The sequence below is a fragment of the Manis javanica genome, chromosome 5 (genome assembly GCF_040802235.1).
Source record: "Manis javanica isolate MJ-LG chromosome 5, MJ_LKY, whole genome shotgun sequence".
NCBI classification, from domain to species: Eukaryota; Metazoa; Chordata; class Mammalia; order Pholidota; family Manidae; genus Manis; species Manis javanica.
In genome coordinates this window covers 106,147,180-106,170,491 of record NC_133160.1, presented here as the reverse complement: position 1 = coordinate 106,170,491, position 23,312 = coordinate 106,147,180, and the positions used below count along the sequence as shown (strand labels likewise).

Below are 23,312 nucleotides of genomic sequence, written 5' to 3'. Positions count from 1 at the left end.
AATAGTTAGGAAAAGACTTTCAGTGAAAGACTAAGACATAATTCAAGGAGAATGTTGCAGACAAAGGGAAGTGTACATACAACGGTCTTAGGGCAGGAGTCTGCCCAGACTGCTGAGAAGCAGTGAGGAGGCCAGTGAAGCTGGAGAGAACAGTCATAGACAAGGCCAGGTCACAGATAGTCCAGCAGGTGGTAGGACTTTTAGTTTTTAGTGAGTGACCTGGGAAGATCCTGATGATTCTGAGCAGAAGAATGACATCACCTTGCATAGGTTTTAAGAAAATCACTTAGTTGCTATGTTGAGAACATAGGCAAGGGAAGAAACAGTATACTTAACCAATATGTCACTCTCCTATAAATTACAATTTACATATTTATAATTTATACTAGCCTATAAATTACAATTTATGCCACTATCCTATATATTACAATTAGATAAGAACAAAATAAACAAATTAAAATAGTCCCTACTACTGGCCTGCCCACCCATTCTAGTCACTGTGGCTACAGAGAGACTGGATCTCCCACATAAATGTCAGGGTTGGTAAAAAAGGCAGTATGTATGAATACAGTAGGTAAAAATTTTTATTTACTCTTTTAAATTCTCCTAAAATATAAAAAACAGAATGGTTTCCTGAATTACAGTTTTTGGCAATGAGGAAAGGTCACAGTGAAGAACAATAAACCTCAAATTTCTGCAGCTGCTTTCATTTTTCCTTAAAAAGAAAGTCCAGTTTCCTAGAGACATTAATTTAGATGAGATACATACCAGGTTTCCTCTAAAGTGCCCAAACTCATACAATTTCCATACCTGGAGCTGAGGATTGTAACAAGCAGAAGAATACATTCATGCAAATGCTCAGTCATCTCAAATCCCGAAGAGTCCCTAGTTTCCTGGGATAGGGGAAGAATTTTACTAGTAAATAACTGAACTAAAACCCTGGCAAATATGTTCTAAGTCTTCATCTTTTGGTTCTTAATTCTTTAACATATTGTGAGACTGCTTATTCAAATCTAATTATGTGGTAACAAGACCTGAGAGTTTTCTGTAAAAGTTTGTCTTAAAAAATTCATACATAAAACTCATTGGCTAATTTTCTGTTTTACTATCTATATTTTTCTTTACTTCATCTGTCTTTTTTTCTTTCCATAAATTCCCAAGGACAATCCCTAAAAAAATTATTAGTCCTAATGTTCGGTTGGAGGTAAATTTATCCCAACAATCCTCAGGTCTGTGGATGTCTAGAGTGTAAATCTGTAAGAGAAGAACACAATGCTGCATTTAGTACTTACTTAGTATGGACTTCTTGGAACCATAAACACATCAATACAGAGAAGGTGACAGGACTTTGTTAAAGAATTTTAAACAATGGGAAGCCCCTGAAATACCCCAAACTGTATCCCAATGTAGAAATCTACCATCTCTCTCACTGGCTTCATCTAAGCTATGTCCAAAAAACTTCCATGAACACTTTGAGGCAACCTACGCTATTTTAAGTTCTATTTAGAAAGCTCTTTCTTACACTGACTAATATCTGCTTTCTACAACTCTTATCTCCAGTCATCTCAAATGAGCTTTATTCTTTGCAGCTATGATTCTCAACATGAGAACAAGTCACACTCAGGCAGGCCAACTCTCAATTGTGTGGGGCTGTTTAGTGCAATGAAAGATATATAATGTATCTGGCCCTCACCCACGAAATGCTTGTAGTGACCCCCCTGATACTGGTTATACGATAATCAAAAATACCCCCATACATGTGTAAGCATTGTATCAATCAGGTTGCTTTCAGAGTAATGCAACTCATCCTACAACCTTCAGACACCGCTGAAATTTTTCCAGAAATGAATCATAGTAATTTCAGAAAAATCTGATGGAAATCTAGGTTTAGGTTAAGATTATTTCTCTAAAATAATATAGCAAGCTTTTTTATATGAGAAGTTGGGACAAGGGGGAGGGTGGTTCAAGGAAGCTCAAGCCAAGCAGTTGTTTCTTTTATTAAGTACCTTGCTTGGTAAACACAGAGGTCATTTTGTTTAAAGTCATTTTTATAATTTACACCAAGGGAAAATGAGGGGAAAAAAAGGTCAAACCTGGTGAGTCAGATGGGCTGCTATGGCAGCCAGAGCAGCGTAGTAGGGTAAGGTCTGATTGCTGTTCACCCCTACCAGGCTCAGGGACCCCAGCATTGCCACACTGAAGCCACTGAGCCACTGCTTAGTATTTTCACGGAACCGCAGTGCCGTGGACTTAAGACCAATCAGAGCATCATCTCTCTTGTCCTAACAAAAGAAAGTAATAAGAAATTGTCTGGTTTTCATTAACATACCACACAATTCACCATTTGAAGTGTACAATTCAGTGGTTTTAGTATATTCACAAGGTTGTGCAACCATTACCACTATCTAATTTCAGAAGAAATTGTCTGTTAAAGACTATTTAGTTATAAACATAAAGATAAACCATAAGCTTTGAAAGGTAACAGTTAAGTTGGAAACATAAGTTGATCAGTAATGAATGTGTGGGTCAGATCAGTTAAATGTTACTGATAAAGTTATCTTCCATCTCTATTTCTACATGTCATTGTGTTTCTTTTTCTTATTCCATTATGACTTCTAACTACTTTTATATAGTAAAATTCAATTCTAATTCTTCACATAGTCCCTCCTTACCTCAGAGTTCTCAAGTCTTAATAATTTCCTGTACATTTTTTATTTCAATCTTGCTAAAATGATGTATGTAGAAAAAATGCTCACTTGCCACCTAACCATTTCCATTCACATTTCACTTCTGGCTCAATTTATTCCTTACCTCTCCCATCAAATTCTTTCTGTTCAAGTAGAGCTAAGTTTTGCTGATACACTCATGTCCAGCTGACTGGTCTCCTTCAGCAACTCTATTTATATTTCTATATAGTGTTGTAATTATGATCTTGTGATAACAGAGTCTGAAAGCTAAACTCTGCATCTACTTGCAGGCAGAGAGCTATCTGATTGGCTATCTTCTGGAGTCCCAAATCCAGATAATAATGGGTTTGGGGTTAGTGTATATTTTTCCTTTCATACCCCAAGCACCATCACAGTGCAAAACTATCTTTAATTATGTGGATCACAGAAGTGTCTATGAGAATGTGTTTTACTGAAGAGCTAACCTAACTGGAGTACAGTTATCCTGACCACTGGTTCCAGACCTTACAGCAAAAAGTATAGACATCTCTTCTCAACTGTCAGTCAGGTTTCATGTCAGAAAATCAGGCTGATTACAGATCTGGCAAACTTTTTCATGATAATACAGATCTAGTGGGGAATGGGGTTAATGAAAGAAAGCAGGATGAAATCCAGATGAGATATTTGAAATAACTTTCATTAAATCATGACATATTATTTAAGTACAGTCATACTGCAAAAAATTGAGAAAAATAACCTTTATTCAAAGTTTATAAACTTAAAAGGTAATTTAAGAACACAAACCAAGAAAAGCCAAAGAGTTTTTATTAAGCTTATAAAAAAGGCAGTATCAAAAGCTATTAAAATGTTTATGTCATTTAACTAAATAACACCACTCCTAAAAATTTACCCCCCACATTCACAAAGATATTAGTGATTAGGACAATATTATTTATAATTGCAGAAACTCAAAACAACTTAAAAGGCCAAAAATGGACAACCTATTAACCTAAAAAATGTGGCATATTAACTCAATGGGCTATGATGCAGTCTTAAAGTGATAATGACAAAAATAGGTAAAAGGGGAAGATGTTTACTACCTATGCTAGGTAAAAGGGCTGCCTCCTACAACCACTTGAGGCATCCAAAGAAGGGCAGGACAGGGGCAGTTAAAAGCTCCCGAACCTCGGTTCTGCCTTCCACTGACTGTGTGACACAAGTCACTGGTCCATGTTTCATCTGTAAAGTGAGGATAATAAAAGTACCTTCCTCACAGGTGGTTATGAGGTTAAATTAGGATTTGTAAGGTATTTAAGACAGTGCTATCATATGTAATAAATATGATTCAAATGCTTGTAAATAAGATAAATTTAAATTTCATTTTATTTTAAATAAAATAAAATAAATGAGTTGATCTCTTTGGTAAACATACATATACATGAAATAAAAATATTTATTGGCACTGTGGAAGTGTTAATGTTTTCTTTTTAGGAAAAAATACTTTCCCTTTAATTTGGTTCTTAAAAAACACTAACTAAGCCAAAGTTAACAAAATAGGTATAATTTCTTTACCTGATGGGCATAGATAGTATCATATATTAGAGTCCACATAATTCCAGAAAAATAGAGAGGCAGGCAAACAGATGGATCACAGGAGCCCTTGATAGCAGACCATCCAAGTAATGCTCCCCAGTTAAAAGTGAACCCTACAATCAGTGCAACAGAAAGAGAGGACAAGTCTAAATGAACCTGAGAATCCCAAGGGGAAGGCGAGGGCATGAGCAGTATTCAGGGCTTCAGTGTACTGGGCCCTGTGTATGCTGTTTTCTAACATGTTTGTTCCTTACGTCCTCTCAACTCTCTGTGGTAGTTATTAGCTACCTTTTACAAAAAAGGAAACAGGTCCAGAGAGGAGAATTAAAAATTAAAATAACACAGCTAATAAAAAGATTAATATCCCCCTGATAAATAGTTTTCATGGGAACATTTATCCTCCTTACTGTGGTTTCTGGCACAGCCAATAAACAGTACATGCTGGGGTCTGAACTTGGACCTCTCTGAGTCAAAATCCTGTGCTCTTTCCATTTTCACTCTGCTTCCTGACTAAAAGCTACAGAAACAAGCTTACAGACAGGAACACTTATTTATTCTACAGGCCCATCATCTATGAGGACTGTAAACAAATATCTACACGCTGACAGTTCCTAAGTCTCTATGTGCCAACCTGATCACTTCCCTAAGCTTCAGACCAGGCAGTGGACATCTCTACCTGCAAGTCCCTCAGGCACCTCAAACTCAATGGGTTCCAAATATCTTGTCCCAGAAGCTGTTTTTCTCCTCCCATACTGTCAATTTCCACTCAGAATCCCTTCTCCTCACCTGATTAAATGCCCCTCCTCTGTGGTCCCAGAGCACTCTCGCATACCAGTACACTGTACTACAATGACCTGCTTATCTGTTGTCTTCTTCTCTAGCTCCTTCAGGCCGGGGAATGTGTTTTAGTCATTTTTATTTTCCTACCACCTGGTGTGATCACTGGCACAAAATAAAAGTTGGGGGTTCAACAAATATTTGAAGTAAATATACCAGCTTTCTTAGTATATCTCATACAAAGGAAATGCTTACTCACCTCTTACCAAAAGATTCCCAGGTTAGTTGAGAATATAATGTCCTATTTTCTTTTTTAAATAATGAAAAGAAATACAACATTGACTGACAGGATCTTAGAAGAAGGTGAACATGCCACCACAACTTTCCCACAAGACAGGCACACATCAGTTTCTTGGAGTGTCTTTGGCTCTTCTTTTATTTACTGAAAAAATAGCTCAAAGAACTAGCATAGTTCTAGGAATATTCTGTTTTATTCTGGGACTAGAGGAGAAAAGCCTAGCAGTAGTTATTTTTGCAATAGATTTTGACTTCCCTGCCTACCTTTCTCTTTTTACCAACAAACATCTATTGAATGCCTGTAAAGCACCCAATGCTGCTTGTTAGATGCCAGCCATCCACATGTAAAGCAAGCTTGACCTTTTAGGCATTTACCTAAATTTATCAATGGGGAGACAGAGGAGGCTCTCAGTGTCTTCTTGTTGGCGTGGTAAGTGCCCCATCAGAGTGCTATGGGAGCCCAGTAGAGAGCAGGCTAACTCTTTCCTGAGAGGTCTAAGAAGGGCTTCAGGTAAAGGGGAGCTAAGTCCTCACACACTAACCCTGTTCTACCTGAGAGTTCTTTCTACTTCAGGCCCCAAAGCCTCAGGGCATCTAGATCAGCTGCCTAAAGAGAAGGGAGGGTCAAGGCAGCTCATTTTTTTTCCCTCCTGACACACCTAGGCTTTTAAAAGATCATTTCTGAAAACATTAACAGTGACAATAAATATGTAAGATTGCTTAGCTATTAAGAATGGCTAATTGCCATTTTTAAAAATATGCAAACCTATTCCTGGTTTGGAAAATTTCATGGCTGACATTTCATCTCTGCCACATATTGTATGTTACTGTCAATATATAATATTGATATTATATATAAAAGTATTATACATGACATTATATATAAAATTATATAATATATAGTATATATAAAAGTACATATGATATGACATTACATGTATTTTATATAAACATATATGATATTATAATAAAAGTACAGTTTGAGGGTATTGAAGGAAATACTTAAAGAGTTATTTCAAGCTCACCTAAGGCCAATTGAGGCCAGTATGTAACTCTCTTCATTAGAGGGTAGGTAATGACAAGAAATAGGGATGCTGCTCCCAGAGCTATACTGAAATCAAGAAAAAACATTAAAAAGATTAATATCACCATTTCTTAGAAAATGCTAAAAAAGACAACAATAGTAATATTAATTGCAAAATGATTTATCTTAAAATTACATTTTTTTTATGTAAAATTATCTTCCTGGACTTGATTCCCAGACTTTGATTAGGATATAGGTCAATTAGAAAATATTTTAAATGTCACAAAACAACCAAACAAAATAACAATAGCTACCACACAGAGTACTTTTATGTATCAGGCGTTAACTGCCCTATATACGTTAACTCATTATAATCTTCACCAGGACCTTAAAAGACAGATAGTTTTATTCTACTTGTTTTTTGCAGATAAGGAAACGAAAGGTCAAGGAGATTAAGGAATTTGTCAGTTACCATACAGTACAGCCAGTCAGTACCAGGACCAGGAATCAAAACTAAGGCAGTGTGGCTCCAGAGTCCGACATCTTACCCATCATATGCTACTACCACATTAAATTCTGATTTCAAACATTAAGATAGCTAGTAAACTGAGAGGTCTTAACAGAGAATGAGTCAAGATACCCTCGTTTATGAATGATGGGGTGTTACTACTCTACATGTCGTAAAGCACCTATAAGGGAATGATAACATTAAGATATTCTCAGGTACCTCAAAGCTCACCAACCACTACCCCTCAGGAATAACCTTCCTCAGTGTTTTCATGTGACTGATGCTATCAGGGCAAGATATGCAATTAAGTTGAGACTCTACAAAGTAATGCTTCTTTGCTGACCTCCTTTTTTTCATTGAAGCACTTCGTAAGCAGCCATCTGATGCAGAGAAGTTTTGTCTCTGTTTAAGAGATATAGGGGTGAGTCCTTCCACTTATTCTTCTGTCACTGATTAGGAACATTACTCTGGGAAAGACTTGGTTCCTCTTTTTGCAAAATGAATTTTATCACTTCTGCTTCTATCTATTTCAGATATACTGTTAAGATAAATAAAATTTTATGTATGGGTATATATACACACATGCATGCACCTAAAAAGCCTATGAAAGTGCCTTGTGTCTCTTAGAGGACACATGTAGTGGAACACGTAGTATAAGAACTGAAAGTGGTTCAGAATAAATTATATGCTGATCTCATGATTCCTCTGGCTTCTAAATTTTACAATACGCTAACTTACAGATGCTTGATAGGTAGCCAGTAAACAACTTTGTAATTAAGGTATTTCAATTTTATTGTATTCCTACTTCTTCCATTTCAAAGGAGAGATTTTATACATGATTATGAAAAACACATTTACTATACCTGTAGTAATTCAGACACAGAAGAATACCCAGTGCCAAGGTCAGTTGTCCCCCAAGAAAAACAAAGGACTGAAAAATTGAAATGTCTCCAGCAGCTATTGGGCGATTTGCTGTTCTTGTTACCTTAACACATAAAAATGGAACACCTTAGCTCATGTAATGGCTCAATCATTTATTTAAACATTTAATCAAAAGACTGGCCCATGGTAGGTACTAAGGCAAAAATATGAATAAAAAGTGAAATCAACATCAGAAGTACTGCCAAGGAGCAAAATTTCATATTTAAAACAGCTTTGAAAAGAACTGAAAATTCCCACTACTTGTTTCCCTTTCTTTCTATCTCCCATCCCCATCTACAAATAAAACAAAGCAACTTCTTAATCTAGCTATTTAGCTACTCAGTAAGTATATGTTCGATTTCCACAGAGAAAAGAAAGGCTATAGTAATGAGACTCCTCAGGAAAGAGGAAAATGCAGGGCATGGTAGATAAGCTAGTACCAGAGAAATGTCCTGTGTATAAGGAGCACTGCAATTAGAAATCATATGTGAAGGAAGAAAGAAGACAGATAATCTGGGTCGGAAAGTGGGAGTGCTTTTGCCATTTAGGGAAGGGTCTTTAAACTTATACTAGTTGCACCCAAATATAAAGGGCAAATTCACTATAACAATATTAACAGACAGAGCAATTATGTGGACAAATGACATGTATTAATTGTTCTTTTCCTTCCAAGAGATCATGAAATGTGATTATTTTAAACTTAATCACAAATAAAGAGCATAACCAAAATTTTCAACATTGTTAGAAGTTAATAACTCAGGATCTAGGGCCAGACAGCCCAACATTTGAATCCATTTCCATTACCTATTTGCTGTGTGAATTTTAGTAGACTATTTAACCTTTCTTACTCACCTGTTAAAGGAAAAACAGAAATGGGGAGAAGATGGAAAGGTAACAATAGCACCCACCTCATAGAGTAAATACAGTGTTTGAAGCATATAAATATGCAGTGTTAACTATTAATAATATACCATATTTTTGTATTATTTATATCAAAGGTTAGCAAATGATGCCCTAAAGGCCAAATCCAGCCTACTTCCTGTTTTTGTATAGCTCATGATCTAAGAATAGTTTTTACTTTTCAGACAAATCTTAAAAAGAGTAATGTACTGTGACATATGAAAATAACATGAAATGCAAATTTCAGTGTGCATAAATAAAATTTTACTAAAACAGAGACACACTCATTTGTGTACATATTGTATATGGATACTTTTACACTCCAAAAGAGTCAAATAGTTACAACAAAGACAGTATGGCCCACAAAGCCTAAAATATTTACTATCTAGTCTTTTACAGAAAAAATTGCTGGCCCAATTTATAGCATGCTTCACTGTGCAATAAGTTTGTCAAAAATTGTGACAACTCATCTTGGTTACAGTGCCGGAAGTGGATCTTTTATCCTGGCTTTGGTCCCTTTAGTTTCCGTTGGAAATAAATTTATGTTCTTATATTTGTTTCAGGATGTTATGATTATTCCAGCTAGTATCTGAGTTCCTACAATGTGCCACTGTTCTAAGAGATACATATATATGCATCATATCCCTGAATCCTCATGACAACCCTGTCTTTTGGCCACTCTCAAGTTCTCATCATTTCTGTCTTAGGACACTGAGGCAGAAGGGCTCAGTGACTTTCTAGTCCCACCAACCACACTAAAAAAACCCATACGATTACACTGCCCCTCTAGTACAGTGATGATTACCTAGCTAAATTTATCTGAAAATAATATAAGAACTGAAAATAAATAAGAACTCCATCAAAAGACTAAAAACAATGTAACATTATGTTAAAACATACTTTATGTGGTTTTAATAAAGAAGCTCACAGGTTACAAAACCAAATCATTAATACCTGTGCATTGAGATTATTTCAATGTTTATGGGCCTAATGTTTATCACATGCCTATTGATTATATACAACATCAACAAAACACAACCCATATCCTAATAATGATTCACTTATCATTTAATGTATTAGCAATTTACTTCTCATCTAATGTATTAAGCAAAACTCTGAGCCATGAACACACGCAGTCTTTAAGAAACTGTGAGGTACGCATTCATTTGGCAAGTGTTTAAACTTTCTTTAAAATGCAAAACTCTATTATATTTCTTTATGCTAATAATGAACTATCAGAAAAAGAAATTGAGAAAACCATTTACAATGATAATCTCATCAAAAAGAATAAAATACCAAGGAATAAATCTAACCAAGGAGATGAAAGATTTCTATACTGAAAACTACAAGATATTGATGAAAGAAATGGAAGACACAAATAATAAATGGAAAGATAGTCCATGCTCATGGATTGAAAGAATTAAATGCTAATATGTTCATACTCCCAAAGCAATACACAGATTCAATGTAATTTCTATCAAAATTCCCATGGTATTTTTCACAGAAATATCTTAATCACAGAATCCTAATATTTGTTTGGAACCACAAAAGACTCCCAAATAACCAAAGCAATCTTGAGAAAGAACAACAAAACTGGAGGTATCACACTCCCTGATTTCAAACTATATTAAAAAGCTATAGTAATCAAAACAGTATGATATTGGTATAAAAACTGACGCAGATCAATGGAACAGAACAGACAGCACAGAAATAAACCCCCATGTATATGGTCAGTTAAGTTACAACAAAGGCGCCGATATACCACGGGGAAAGGGCAGCTTCATCAATAAATGGTGGTGGGGAAATTGGGCAGCCACATGCAAAAGATGAAACTGGACCACTATCTTACACCATACACAAAAATTAAATAAAAGTGGAATACAGACTTGAATATAAGACCTAAAACCATAAAATTCCTATTAGAAAACACAGGCAGTAAGCTCCTTGATTCAGGTCATGGCAATGGTTTTTTTTTAATCTGACACCAAAACCAAAAGCAACAAAAGCAAAAATAAATAAGTAGGACTACATCAAACTAAAAAGCTTCTGTATAGCAAAGGAAAATCCATCAACAAAATGAAAATGCAACCTATTGTATGAGAGAATATATTTGCAAATGATATATCTGATAAGGGACTAATACCTAAAACACATAAAAAACTCATTGAACTCATTAGCAAAAAAACAAACAATCCAATTAAAAAATGTGAAGATCTGAATAGATATTTTTCCAAAGATATACAGATGACCAACAGACATATGAAAAGATGCTCAACATGACTAATCACCAGGGGAATGCAAATCAAAACCACAATGAGGTATTACCTTATACCTGTCAGAATGGTTATTATCAAAAAGACAAAAAAGAAGAGTATTGGCAAGGATGTGGAGAAAAGTGAACCCTCCTACACTGTTGGTGGGAATGTAAATTGGTGCAGCCACTGTGGAATATGGTATAAACGTTCCTCGAAAGATTAAAAACAGAACTATCATATGATCCAGGTATTCTACTTCTGGGTATTTATCCAAAAAAATGAACATACTAATTTGAGAAGACACACGCAACTACCATGTTCACTGTGGCATTAATTATAATAGCCAAGATATGGAAACAACCTGTTTCCATTGATAGATGAGTGATAAAATTGTAGTATACACACACACACATATACACACACACACACACACACACACACGGGAATATTATTCAACCATTAAAAGAAAGAAATGAAATCTTGCCATTTGAGGAAACATGGATGGTCCCGGGGGGCACTATGTTAAGTGAAATAAGTCAGACAGAAAAAGATAAATAACACATGATCTCTCTTATATGTAGGATCTAAAAACAAACAAAAGGACAACCGAAACTCATAGGTACAGGGAATAGATTAGTAGTTGTAAGGGGTTGTGGGGAGAATGGGATAGAAGAAATGGGTGAACTGGGTTTTTTTTTTTAAAAAGTGAATACATTAAAAAAAGAAATTAGATTTTTTAAAAGGAGAGGGGTGGGGGATGGTTGAAATAGGTGAAGGGAGAAAAATTAGTGAGAATGCTTGATATTTTTATCTGGCTGGTAGTTACATGAATGTATACAATGTCAAAATTCATCAAGCTATACACTAATATTTGTGTATTTTATTATATGTACCCCAATATAATAAAAAAATAAAAAGTTGCACATAACATTTTAAAATTCACATGAGTACAACCATTTCAGTAGTTTTAAAACACTGAGTGCTTTATGTCAATACAGAATATGGACTCCTCTGATCAGAGAGAAGTGTCAGGTGGGCTATGTAAGATATTTATTTACTTTTTTCTGGGGAGAAAAAAATCACTGAAGAGGGGACAAAAATGGTCATATTTTGTTAATTAAAAAAGAAAAAATTCATTGGTTGGATACACTATTTTTTAATTAACCTTTTTACTTTGAGATAATTGTAGATTCACATGCAGTTTTAAAAAAAAGCTATGTATTTAAAGAAATATAGAGATCCCATGTATCCTTTATCTAGTCTCCCCTAAGGGTAACACCCTTCAAAACTTCTCAGGACAATAAAATATCACAACCAGGATTTTGACATTAGCTGCTCTAAACATGTTTAAGAATTATTTTGAAGTGTTATATGCCAGAGACTCATTCATATGGTTATGCAGAATGAAAAACTGAGAAGGATATTGTGAAACCCCAAATCAAGAAAGTATGCATCTGCTGGCATGCATCAAGGTACCCCAACTGGGTCAGCAGGACACAGAGATGCTTTTGACATGCAGCTCCCGCCTCCCTGCCCCTATCCTATTCTCCAGCCACACACAAGACACACAGTTGCAGTTGTTAAGTGTAATATACTTTATTTCACAGCCATGTCTCTACAACAGCTGTTCTCTCTGCCTAAGATGACCTCTGCCCTGTAGCCCACCTTTTTTCCCCCATCTTGTTCCATCACAGTTCAAAGGTCACATGTAGAACTCCCAGAAAATTCTCTCTAGCTTCCTCCTTTTGGCTGAAGTAGACAGTCTTCAGTGTTCCCTTGAGGACACCATTCTCATGACAGTGCTGTTGTATTATAATCACTAACTATGAGGTCAGGAATGCTGTCTTTCTTTCTTCATGCAATCCTAGAACCTGTCACTGTGTTTCACATACAAGTATTCAATGAATTTTTTTAAATTAAAAATATATTAATGTGATACAGTTCTATAAACTAAAAATCACTACAGGTATGCCTTCCTTTAAGAAAATTCAAACTTACATGAACGGCAAACTAGGGATGATTATTTACTTTATAAATTCACCATGGGTCAGTTTTTTTTTTTTTTTTTTTTGGGGTTTATCTCCGCTGTTGCTGTGGGCTTGGCCTGGCTCATGGGTCAGTTTTAAATTGAAAATCTACTTGATTATTGCTCAAGCTCTTGTACTTGTTATAACACAGCTGCTAGGATAAAAGGCAAGTGAGATGGACTCTTCCCTTGAGAAAATAACAGTCTATTGAGGAAGAATGAAACACTTATACACATGCGTAAGAATATGCATAGGAAATAATCCAGAGGAATATGCACCAAACTTTTAAATGAAGTTTTCACTGGGGGTTTGAGGGAGGAGATAAGGAAGATTTGTAATTTTATCCCTCCATTTCTATTTCTATCCTTCTATTTCTGTGTTGCCTGAATTTTTCAGAACAAATATGTATTGCTTTTCTTAAGAGAAAAAAGAACATTACGTTTTTTAAAGAAATAATTATGCAAATGCTAACAGGGACTGCCTTGACTCTTTAAATTAAGATTTGACTTGTATAAGAATAGTTACACAAAGCTCCCATCTATATAGCTCCAACGTGGATCTCAAAGGGAAGGATGACGGCTCTTTTGGACACCCTAAGGTTCAGGTCAGATTTTTTTCACCTTCTCTAATATCCTTACCCTGGCCTTCTACATTCTAACTCATTTTGTAAAACTGAAGTATACACCTTGTCCCCATGGCCGCTCTTATGTAGAGAATGGAAGTACACTAGACTTGCAGTATCAGCTGTTCAACCGATACCAGCATTTCTTACCCTGGGTTTCAGGGTAAGAAGGACACCAACATAACACAGTTAACCATCATATTACTATGAAGAACTGAGAGAAGCCTATGTTGCTTTCCAGAAAGAAAATACCTTTTTATCATAGTTCCGGTCCCACATGTCATTAATAGTACAGCCTGCTCCACGCATCAGAACAGCTCCAGTGCCAAAGAGGGATAACATGTACCAATCTGGAAAACAACCTGGTTCAGCTGCTAAACCAATGCTCCAAGTACATGGCAGATATAGCAGCCAGGTTCCTAAGCAAAAAGAAAAGACAAAAAGGTTAAAATTCAAGTGAGTTAAGTGCCTTCATTTGTTTACATACTCTATCCCAAAGAAGTAAAGAACACAAAGTCAAAAACACATGACAAACTGGGAAAATAAATCTGCAACTCATATCAAAAAGGACTCCTCTTCCTAATGTGTAGGGTTCCTAGAAACTGAAAAGAGATCAATAATCCAAGTAAAAAGTGAACAAAAAAGCATAACAGAAGTTCATAGAAAAAGAAATGCAAATGGCTCTTATACATATTAAAAGATAACCCAACATTAAACACACATTAAAATTACATTGAGATAAACTTTTTTCACCTATCAGATCAGTAAAACCCAAAGTCTGACAATACACCCTGGGGTGTCAGATACTCTGGTGCATTTCTGATGAGGTAATAAATTGGCTGGACTCTTGTGGAGGACAACCTAAAAATATTTTACTGTGCGTGTGTGTATGCATGTAAATATAAGCACACACACACACATACATATAAAGCAAATGCATACAGTTGCATGTTAGTATGTTCATAGACCATGTCAGGAAAGATACAACAGAAACTGATAGTAGCTGCCGCTCAAGAGGAGAACAGGAGTGGAAGACTTAGTTTTCACTCTCCACCCTTGCACCTTAATTTTTATCATATGCATGAATTACCTGCTCAAAAGTTATTAAGACTTTCCTTACTGTTGTTAATACAATATAATAAAATGGCATTGGGGGAGAGAGGTTATTAACTTGCTTTTTTAAAGTATTCTGCAGCCATATGCACAAATGGAATTAGTTCTTGGCACTTAGCCCAAATACTAAATGAAATTAAGCTAAAACCAAATAGACTGTATGGATAGGGGACTTCACATTTGAACTTTAGTAGATATTCTCCTTTCAAAAAAGAGTCTCTTAAATGTTTGGACATGGTGTCTATTAGAAATATTTCAAACTTTCCTTCCTTATTTTCTTCCTTATTTAGTGATATAAGAGAAAAAGAGTATGTGGCTAAAGAAAGATCAGATCCTGTACAAAAATGGGCAAATGATAAAGTCCCTATAGTCACCTTAAGTTTAAGCTTTATTCATTTGCTAGTATTTATAAAGCACACCTTGTGTCAGGGCTGTCCTAGGAACTGGGAAAACAATGGGACTAACAGAGAGCTGGTTTCTGCCTTCACACAGTTGATAAATCAAAAGAAACAAGCACAGTTAAAGAAACAATAACAACAAAATAGATTAATTAAAAACCAGGCAAGTGCAGGTCCCACAGAGGCATAAAACAGTGACAGCCGAGTTAATGGGAGAGGGAGAGGGGAGGAATCAGGGAAGCTTTTTCAGAAGGGGCTTAAACTAACAGCATAAAAGGCAAGAAAAGGTTGAAAACAAGGTATGGTGAGTCCAGACCCCAATTCAGGTTGTCCTGGACATAGTCCTATTCAGTGTGTCCCACCTAAAACAATAACAATAATAGCTAACATTAACTGAATTTTTGTCAAGTGCCAGACAGGGTTCTAAGTGCTTTATATGCATAAACTCATTTACTTCTCAACAACATCCTTATAAAGTAGGCAATATTATTATTCCTACTTACATCTGAGGAAACAGATATACCGAGAGGTAGAGTAAAACATAACTACTTGCTTCTCCCTGAATCCACCCACCAGTATAGCTCTGAGGCACCAGCAACTGATTGTGGATAAAGTGAAGGTTCCTGTGACCAGGATTCTCACCTGGCCCTGGCTGGCTAGCTCACTACACATGTATGGGCAATATGTCATTATGGACTCTATATAAAGAGCCCTACTCAGTGCTCTAGGTGACATGGTAGCACAGCTGCAAGGTTACAGGAGAGCAGAGCAGAGGCTGGAGTGGTGGCAGTGCCTAGGACAGAGACTGAGATAGCTGCGGGTGTAGAGAGGCCCTGAGGCAGAGACCGGCTTGCTGCATGCAGACTCTCTCTGAGAGGACAGGGTTCTAGTGAATGACCTGACACCATGGGAATAAAGTTAGGTATAACCCTTTCACCCTAAGAATGTTCTACTGTCATTTCTTTGGTTGCACTGAATCCATAGTGAACTTGTATGGAGCTGAAACCCATTGGCAAGACACTGATCTTATCCTGCTAGAAACAAAAGAACACCACTTCATAGGCATTATTTTCCTGGAGCAATTAGAAGTGAATTTAAAAGAATTCTGGTAAGAAAGATGTGTAATCCCCTATAGCATTTTGTGTAAGGAGCAAAATTTCCTTGGCCATTGAGTTTGTATTATAGGTACCACATTCATTTATTGATGGAATCTGTAGGGCAACCCTTATAGATGAGGAGGGGTCCTGTAGTGCAGGTGAAATTCAGATTGTTGGTAAAAGGGATGCAAACTCAACAGTCCAAGCAGGTTTATTACTATACCTGAGAGGGACCCCTCTGTCCTGGCCAGCAGAACAAAGAAAAGAAGGGTCTCTAACAGGTCAAGAGGCTTTTTATGGCCAGGGTTTTTGGTGGGCTCTTTGAGGGTAGGGGTCAGGAAAAAGGTGGGTTTGTGGCTTGCTGACGTGTCCTCTGGAGAATGCTTGTAGCCTAGGTAAGATGACACTTAGGTCTCTCTGAGATGGTGGGTGGGCTTATTCAAAAGGTGGTACTCAGGTCCGGATTCCATCAGTTGGTTCCATGTCTGCCTAGTAAGGGGAGTGCTGCTAGATACTAAATTCCATGCCTTGACTCCAAAGTTCTACATTAAGCTTTAAGTCTTCCCCATCTATAAATGAAAGGAAAGAACATCTACCTCTTAGAATTGTTATGACACTAGTAATGATGAAAACAAAAACAGTAATAAATATATATAGCACTTAACATGTGCCAAGTGCTGTCATATAACACTTTTTGCTCTCACAACAAACCTATGAGGCACTATTTTTATTATACATTTGATACAGAAATTGAAGCACAGAGAAAGTAATTTGCCCAAGGTCACAAAGACAAGTGGCACAGCTAGAATTCAAGCCCAGGCAAGTCTGGCTCCATTCTACGTCCTAAGGCCACTGCTACCACTTTGTATACCTCAATCTCTACAGACACTTAAGTTCTTACTGCTCTTTTGCCCTCCTGGTTCTCAGCAACATTTTCTCCTGTCTTCCTTATGACACTTTCATTACGCTCTCTTCTGTGAAGAAAGATGCAGAGTTGGCAAGGTGAGCCTGTGTAAATTGAGTCTAAGATTCAATCACTAATTACGCATTATCTTAAAAACAACATAATCACCCACAAATGACCTAAAACAGAAATTACACCACCAATTTAGTGGAAAGAGTGCCACCTGCTGGAGCTTCCCGAAATAATGAAGTTTCACTCATTTGAAAGAAGTTGTAATTCAATTTGAAAAAAAAAGAAACTCACTTTATGAAGGTAACAATCTCCAACTTCAACAAAGCAAAACAATGAACATAAAATTATCCCCACAAAATAACAACTTCAAGAAATATCAAACTAAAAATTCTACTACTGCCAATTTATTGTTACTGGCATACAGTAGGGCCTGAAAAAAGGTTTGTTGAATTTTAGCACAGTACTATCAGTAAGTTGTCTGAAAAATCCTGCAATCATCACCCTACTTAGAACCAAAGCATGCAGGCTGGTATTATCACATACATAATAACTATGAAGCCAATCTCCAATACCCACTTCTTTAGTAATAACGGTTAACATTTCTTGAGTACTTACTATGTCAGGCACTGTTCTAAGAACTTGATATATATAATGAAGTCTCACAACAACCTAATAAAGTCAGTATTATTGGTATCTTCATTTCATAGATGAGAAATGAAGGCCCAGAGAGGTAACATAACTTAACTGAAGTCCTTCAAATGGGCAGAGTGGAGAAAAAAACCCCAAAGGTCTGGTTCCAGAGCCTCTTATTATATGGTGGGGAAGGCTATTCACTAACACAGAAGCCAGAGGTTCTGTGGGAATAATGGCAGTCATTTATTTGTCTTGGATGCCTGTAAACTCACACTGCAGCTCTGTGACACAAGCATCAAGAACACAATCAGAGTCAGGCTTCAGATGAGAATTGGGCTTGGAAATTTATGCCATTCAACTTGAATGCAATGCCTCAAAATGCAAGAGATCATGATGGCAGGGCTGTGCCTGTTACTTAATTTGCTTTTACATTTTAACTCTTGATGGTTATAACTCTTAGTGTTCTGATCCCAAATAAGTAATGTATAAACCTAGAATACCAAAAACAAGGCCTAATTTGGGGTCTTGGCTGGGCAACGATGGAGTGAATGTATCTAGGAATTTGAATGTATTTCCAAGCACTGTAATGGCAAATGCTGCCATCTAGAATACCTGGAGTTCAGCCTCCACCTCTTCCTCCCCACTGTCCATCTTCCTCAATCCAGCTCTTATTCAACCTTGTTTCCAGGTATTTCCTACACCCACCTGGTCTTCCAATTCTCCACCCTTGGGTTTTTGCAAAAATATTTCCCCCATCAATCAAGATCTCTTCTAGTCTCTGCAAAATAAACCTGCCCTTTGAGATCCAATTTGTTTTTGAAGCTTTTTCCATCAATGGAGATTCCAGTAATTACTCTTTTTCCAATGGTAGCAATTGCCATCTGTACCATTAATATTTGATCCCATACTTTCCTAGCTCACCCAAGTTTGTCTTTTTCAACTAGACTGGGAGTTCCTTGAAAGTAGGGAGTTTCCATAGCTCTTTCTATCTCTGAAGCTAGGCGGTATGGTAGGAATTCATTCCTTTAATACTAGTGCCAAGCTCTGTTATAGGCAAGATAGAAAAGTCCCATACATGTGGAGGTTAGATTATATTGGAGAAGTCAATAAATCAATAAAAACATGTCAGTGGTGAGTGCTAAGAAGTGAAAAAGAGGACACAGAGGACACAGGGATAGAGTGAGGTGGTAGGTATTATTTTAAATAGGAAGGTTATGGAAATTCTCCCTTGGGGGCGACTTGTGAGCTGACAGGCAGGCAATTCATACACCTTGTACCTGCCGCTTTCAATTTAACTAATCTTTTGTTACGGGTGGTGCTGGGCAAAGAGAGAGAATTCAGCATCAAATAAGTGCTAGGCTTGTCTGGTCTGGTTCTGCCAAAGAACCGTAGTTTCCTCCGCGTCATGATTGTCTTAAATATTTGCTTTGGGAGCCTTACAGAACTGTGGGAAGGATCATGGGAATGAATGAGGAAGTGCAATGTGAATACGTGCAAATAGAGTGAAACGAGCATGGAATTTCCTCTTGATTCATTATTTAAACAAGGATTGCGGAAGCAGCGAGCTTCTGCCGTTGTCGGGCGCTGAGGGGTCAGAGGGATGTGAAAGCCAGGGGTGGGCGCCCAGGGCGGCTGTCCTGAGGGCTGGGTGCCGCGGCTTTCGGCTTCACGCCCGCAGCCCCCTGGACGGCCCGCCCGCACTCACCAATGGGCTTGTCCAACCGCATGAGGCGCAGGAAGGGCTGCACGGGGCGGGGCGCCGAGTTCACTATGGCCGCGGCCGACAGGCTGAGCGGGCGCGCGCGCGGCCCCGGCCCGGGAGGAGGCCGCCAGTCCCCCGCGCCGAGGACGCCAGACGCGCACGCCGCGGCCAGGGCAGGGCAGCGCGAGCCCAGCAGCCGCGCCCGCGTCGCCGCCCACAGGCTCCGTGCGAGCCCCGCGCCGCTCGCGCTCAGCATGGTATCCCCCGAAGGGCGCAGCTCCCATCGGCCTGACGTCATTCCTTGGCGCCAGGTCACGGCAGCCCTGCGCAGTGACGTCACCGGGGTGCCCGCCCGCGGGGGCGGTGTGGTCTGAGCTTCCACAGTGAACTTGAAGTAGGGATTATCGTGCTCACATTACCCTGGAAGGGGTCCCCGAAATGTTTAGCGTATAAAAGGGAGTCCTGTTATCAGCTTTCTCTGTAAATGAGAAAGGATAATGTTTACTCATGCGCAACAGTTGTACCAGGAAAAGCAAGTCAACCTCGAAAACCTACTGAACCCAAAATAATGATTTGCAGGTTGGTGTTTCCTTTTTAAAACTAAAAGGGCACCGAGAAACAAATCCAAGAATGTAAATTAAAACTACTTCTAACTAAAGGACATTTGTTACACAAGCAAAAACTAAATTTTACCGTCAATTCAATGGAAAGCGTGTAATTGAGAGACAACCAACGTGTGGGATGCTAGGAGCCTGCAGCTCTTTGATAGTTATGTGTGCCAGACACTGTTACAGCTTACAGGTATTATTCCATTAACCCCTCACTGAGTGACTACGGGCAAGTCTCTCATCTGGATAGTAGTAATCTAGAGAACTGGGTTAGTCTTCACACCCTTTCCTTGAAATTGGGTCAGTGATTCTGTGATATCTTGACTCTGCAGTGGTGGTAAGGGGGCAAACCTTGGTAATTCTACAAAACTAGCTCGTAACTTATTCACCAATGGTAGAGGGATGGTGGCACTGGGAAATTTTGTAATTGTAAAGGTAAAAACACACTTCCTCATGTGTATGTTACCTCTACTCTCAATACTACACTGCTTCACTTCTGACACCAGGTGTGGGTTTTCCACATAACAAGCAATTCTGCAACACCACATGGGTGTCGATACAATTAATTCCATTCTGGCTCTGGCTACGTGGAGATACCATCAGATTCCACAGGCTAAAGCTCAGTCCCACAAAACTACCTCTTCCCCAACTTCAGATGCCAGTGATTGGAGGTTCTCAAGAGACTCCTTTCTTGGGTTGATTAGGTTGCTAGAGTTGCTCATAGAACTTAGAAAAACATTTTATATCACTAGATTACCAGTTTATTATGAAAGGATATAACCCAGGAAGAGCCAGATGGAAGAGCTGCATAGGACAAGATATGTAGGAATGGGCACAGACTTTTCATGCCCCCTCTGGGCTGTGTCACTCTCCCCACACCTCCATGTGTTCACCAACCCTGAAGCTCTCTGAACCTTGTCATTTTTATAGAGGCCTCATAAGATAAGCATGATTGATAAAATCTTTGGCCGTTGGTGTTTGAACTCATTCTCCAGTTCCTCTCCCTTCCCTGGAGGTCGGGGGCGGAACTGAAAATTCCGACCCTCTAGTAACTAGCTCCCCATCCTTCAGGAGTTTCCAAGTCTCCTCATTAACACAAATCAAGTGTGCTCAAAAGGGGCTCTTTTCCTAGGGTTTTAGGAGAGCTCAGGGGAGATTCAGAAAAAATTGGAACTTCCTAAGTGGTCAGGTCTTCCCCTGCAACTTGCTGCCAAAGTGCTAGTCCCAGACATGGTCCTGCGATTGTCTCCATCAATGCCCTTGTCTGGAGTTACGTCTCTTCTAGCTTCATTGGTGAGCTCAACTTTAGAGCATCATTAGACTTGTCATCAGAGCAGATTCTGTGTTTATTAGGAGAAAAGCCCTAGAGCTGGATGAAGGTGAAAGTTAAGTCTCTATTTTGGGCGGATGAAGGTGAAAGTTGAGTTCCTTTTTTGGGGGGGATGAAGGTGAAAGTTGAGTTTCTGAGTCTATTTTGTTTGACCACATTCTTCGGCCCTGAAAGTTATATGAGAGAGCAGCATCTTCCCATTACTCCTGCCATGGCATTTGGAATTGTAGACATAGTCCTTCAACCACATACATTTTTTTTCTCTCTTTAAACACTAATACAACATTGTTTTTATCTCTTTTACAGAATTTGTCATTTTCCTTTGTATTTTACAAATTTTATGTGTTTTTCTCCTTTCGATTATAAACTCCTTAAAGTTAGAGACTGTAAATAATTTAACAAAATATATTGAGTTGTTGTTTTATGAAAGCACTGTGCTTAGCACAGGCTATATTAAGGAAAAAAAAGTTCAATCCTATAGGAGCACATCAACTAGAAGGGAAAATAGAAAGCATTTGATAGCAGATGTTACATAGGCCCAGGGCACTGTGAGAATCCTCAGGAGGAGCATCTTATCAAGCTTGGGAAGGGGAGATCATGAAAGTCTTCCAGAAGAAGTGATGTATAGTCTGAGATCTGAAGTCCAAATTAACCAAACCAATATGGGATAGGAGAAGGGGAGGGAATGGAAGAAGGATATGCTAATCTAAGAGCACATACAAAGTTCTGAGGTATAGGGAAATATAACTTCCCAGATTTCTCGGTACTCCTATAAAAAAACTCCAGCCTCATCTTACTATGCTGATGGACAGTGATTGTAATGGGATATGTCGGGGAACTTGATAATACGTGGAGTCTAGTAACCATAATATTGTTCACGTAATTGTACATTAATGATACCAAAAAAAAAATCTCTAACCTCCTGGAATAGAGTAGAAAGATACACTCTGTGTAAAGCTATACTCTGGTATAAAAATAGAGAATGTTTGCCTCCACTTCCCCTAGAAATATTTTACCTTTTACATACCATGAGAATCCTATCTGTAGCCATGTGTCTAGTGAATTGCTCTGATCCAAAAGGATAACAAAATTACTCTTATCTCCTTGAGAAGGCACAAGGTTACAGCCCAAACTGGCTTCTATGTTAAGATCTGTGTTGCTTTCCCAATAACAATTCCCAATTCTCTGACATCAATTGGGTGTCCTAAGATTCAGGGCAATTCTGACATTAACTGGACAGAGTTAGTGCAGATCCCATAAGTTAAGGGCTCAGTCTTACAAGACTTCCCCTACTTCAAATGCTGGCCACAAATGGGGTCTTCAGATTAACTGCACTCCGACTGACCAGTTATAAATTCAGAGGTTCCCAGGATCCTCCTTCAGGTTTGGTAATTCCCTAGAATGACCCACAGAACTAAAAAAAGCACCACACTTATTATTATAGTTTCTTATAAAAGATATAAATGAATAGCTAGGTGTAAAGGTACATAGAGCAAGATTCAGAAGGGTCCCTAGCACAGAAGCTTCTGTCCCCATGGAGTCAAGAGTGAACACCCTCCTGTCATGTCATGTTTGACAGGGCAGGATGTGCTGTGAATCTCCTTGTTAAGAGAGTTGTATCCGGGCTTCACTGCATTGGCATAATTGATTAAATCTCTGGCTATTGTTAATTGAACTCAAATCTCCAGCCTCTTTCTCCTGAGATTGGGGGTGGAATTGAAAGTTTCACAGTGACTGTCTGAGGGTCCACCTTGAGTCATCTCATTAGCATAAACGCACGTATGGTGAAAGGGCTCCTTACACCATATAACAAAAGACACTCCTATCACCCAGGACATTCCAAGGGCTTCTGAGGCTCTGTGCCAGGAACCAAAGGGGCAAAGACCAAATATATATTTCTTATAACACCACAAGTTCCCAAGGTG

At 38.2% G+C, this 23,312-nt stretch overlaps 1 protein-coding gene across 1 annotated transcript; it reads right to left on the bottom strand.

Annotated features, from left to right (window-relative positions):
• Positions 1-566: 566 nt before the first annotated feature.
• COQ2 (coenzyme Q2, polyprenyltransferase) lies at positions 567-19,762 on the bottom strand. The gene is made up of 7 exons (XM_037021187.2): positions 19,453-19,762; positions 13,843-14,009; positions 7,729-7,850; positions 6,359-6,444; positions 4,239-4,372; positions 2,094-2,282; positions 567-1,254 (listed from the first exon to the last, which is right to left on the bottom strand). Exons 1-7 carry the CDS (start codon positions 19,745-19,747, stop codon positions 1,090-1,092), a joined length of 1,158 nt encoding a protein of 385 aa, XP_036877082.1. The 5' UTR covers positions 19,748-19,762; the 3' UTR covers positions 567-1,089.
• Between the last annotated feature and the right edge of the window lie 3,550 nt (positions 19,763-23,312).

Excerpts from the sequence above, each read along its gene's own strand:
- COQ2 (XM_037021187.2), bottom strand. The coding sequence starts at position 19,747 with ATGACGTCAGGCCGATGGGAGCTGCGCCCTTCGGGGGATACCATGCTG. Across the intron at positions 14,010-19,452 it reads GCGGTTGGACAAGCCCATTG|GAACCTGGCTGCTATATCTG; the intron begins GTGAGTGCGGGC and ends CTTTTTGCTTAG. Across the intron at positions 6,445-7,728 it reads CTGTGTCTGAATTACTACAG|TATAGCTCTGGGAGCAGCAT; the intron begins GTATAGTAAATG and ends TCTTGATTTCAG.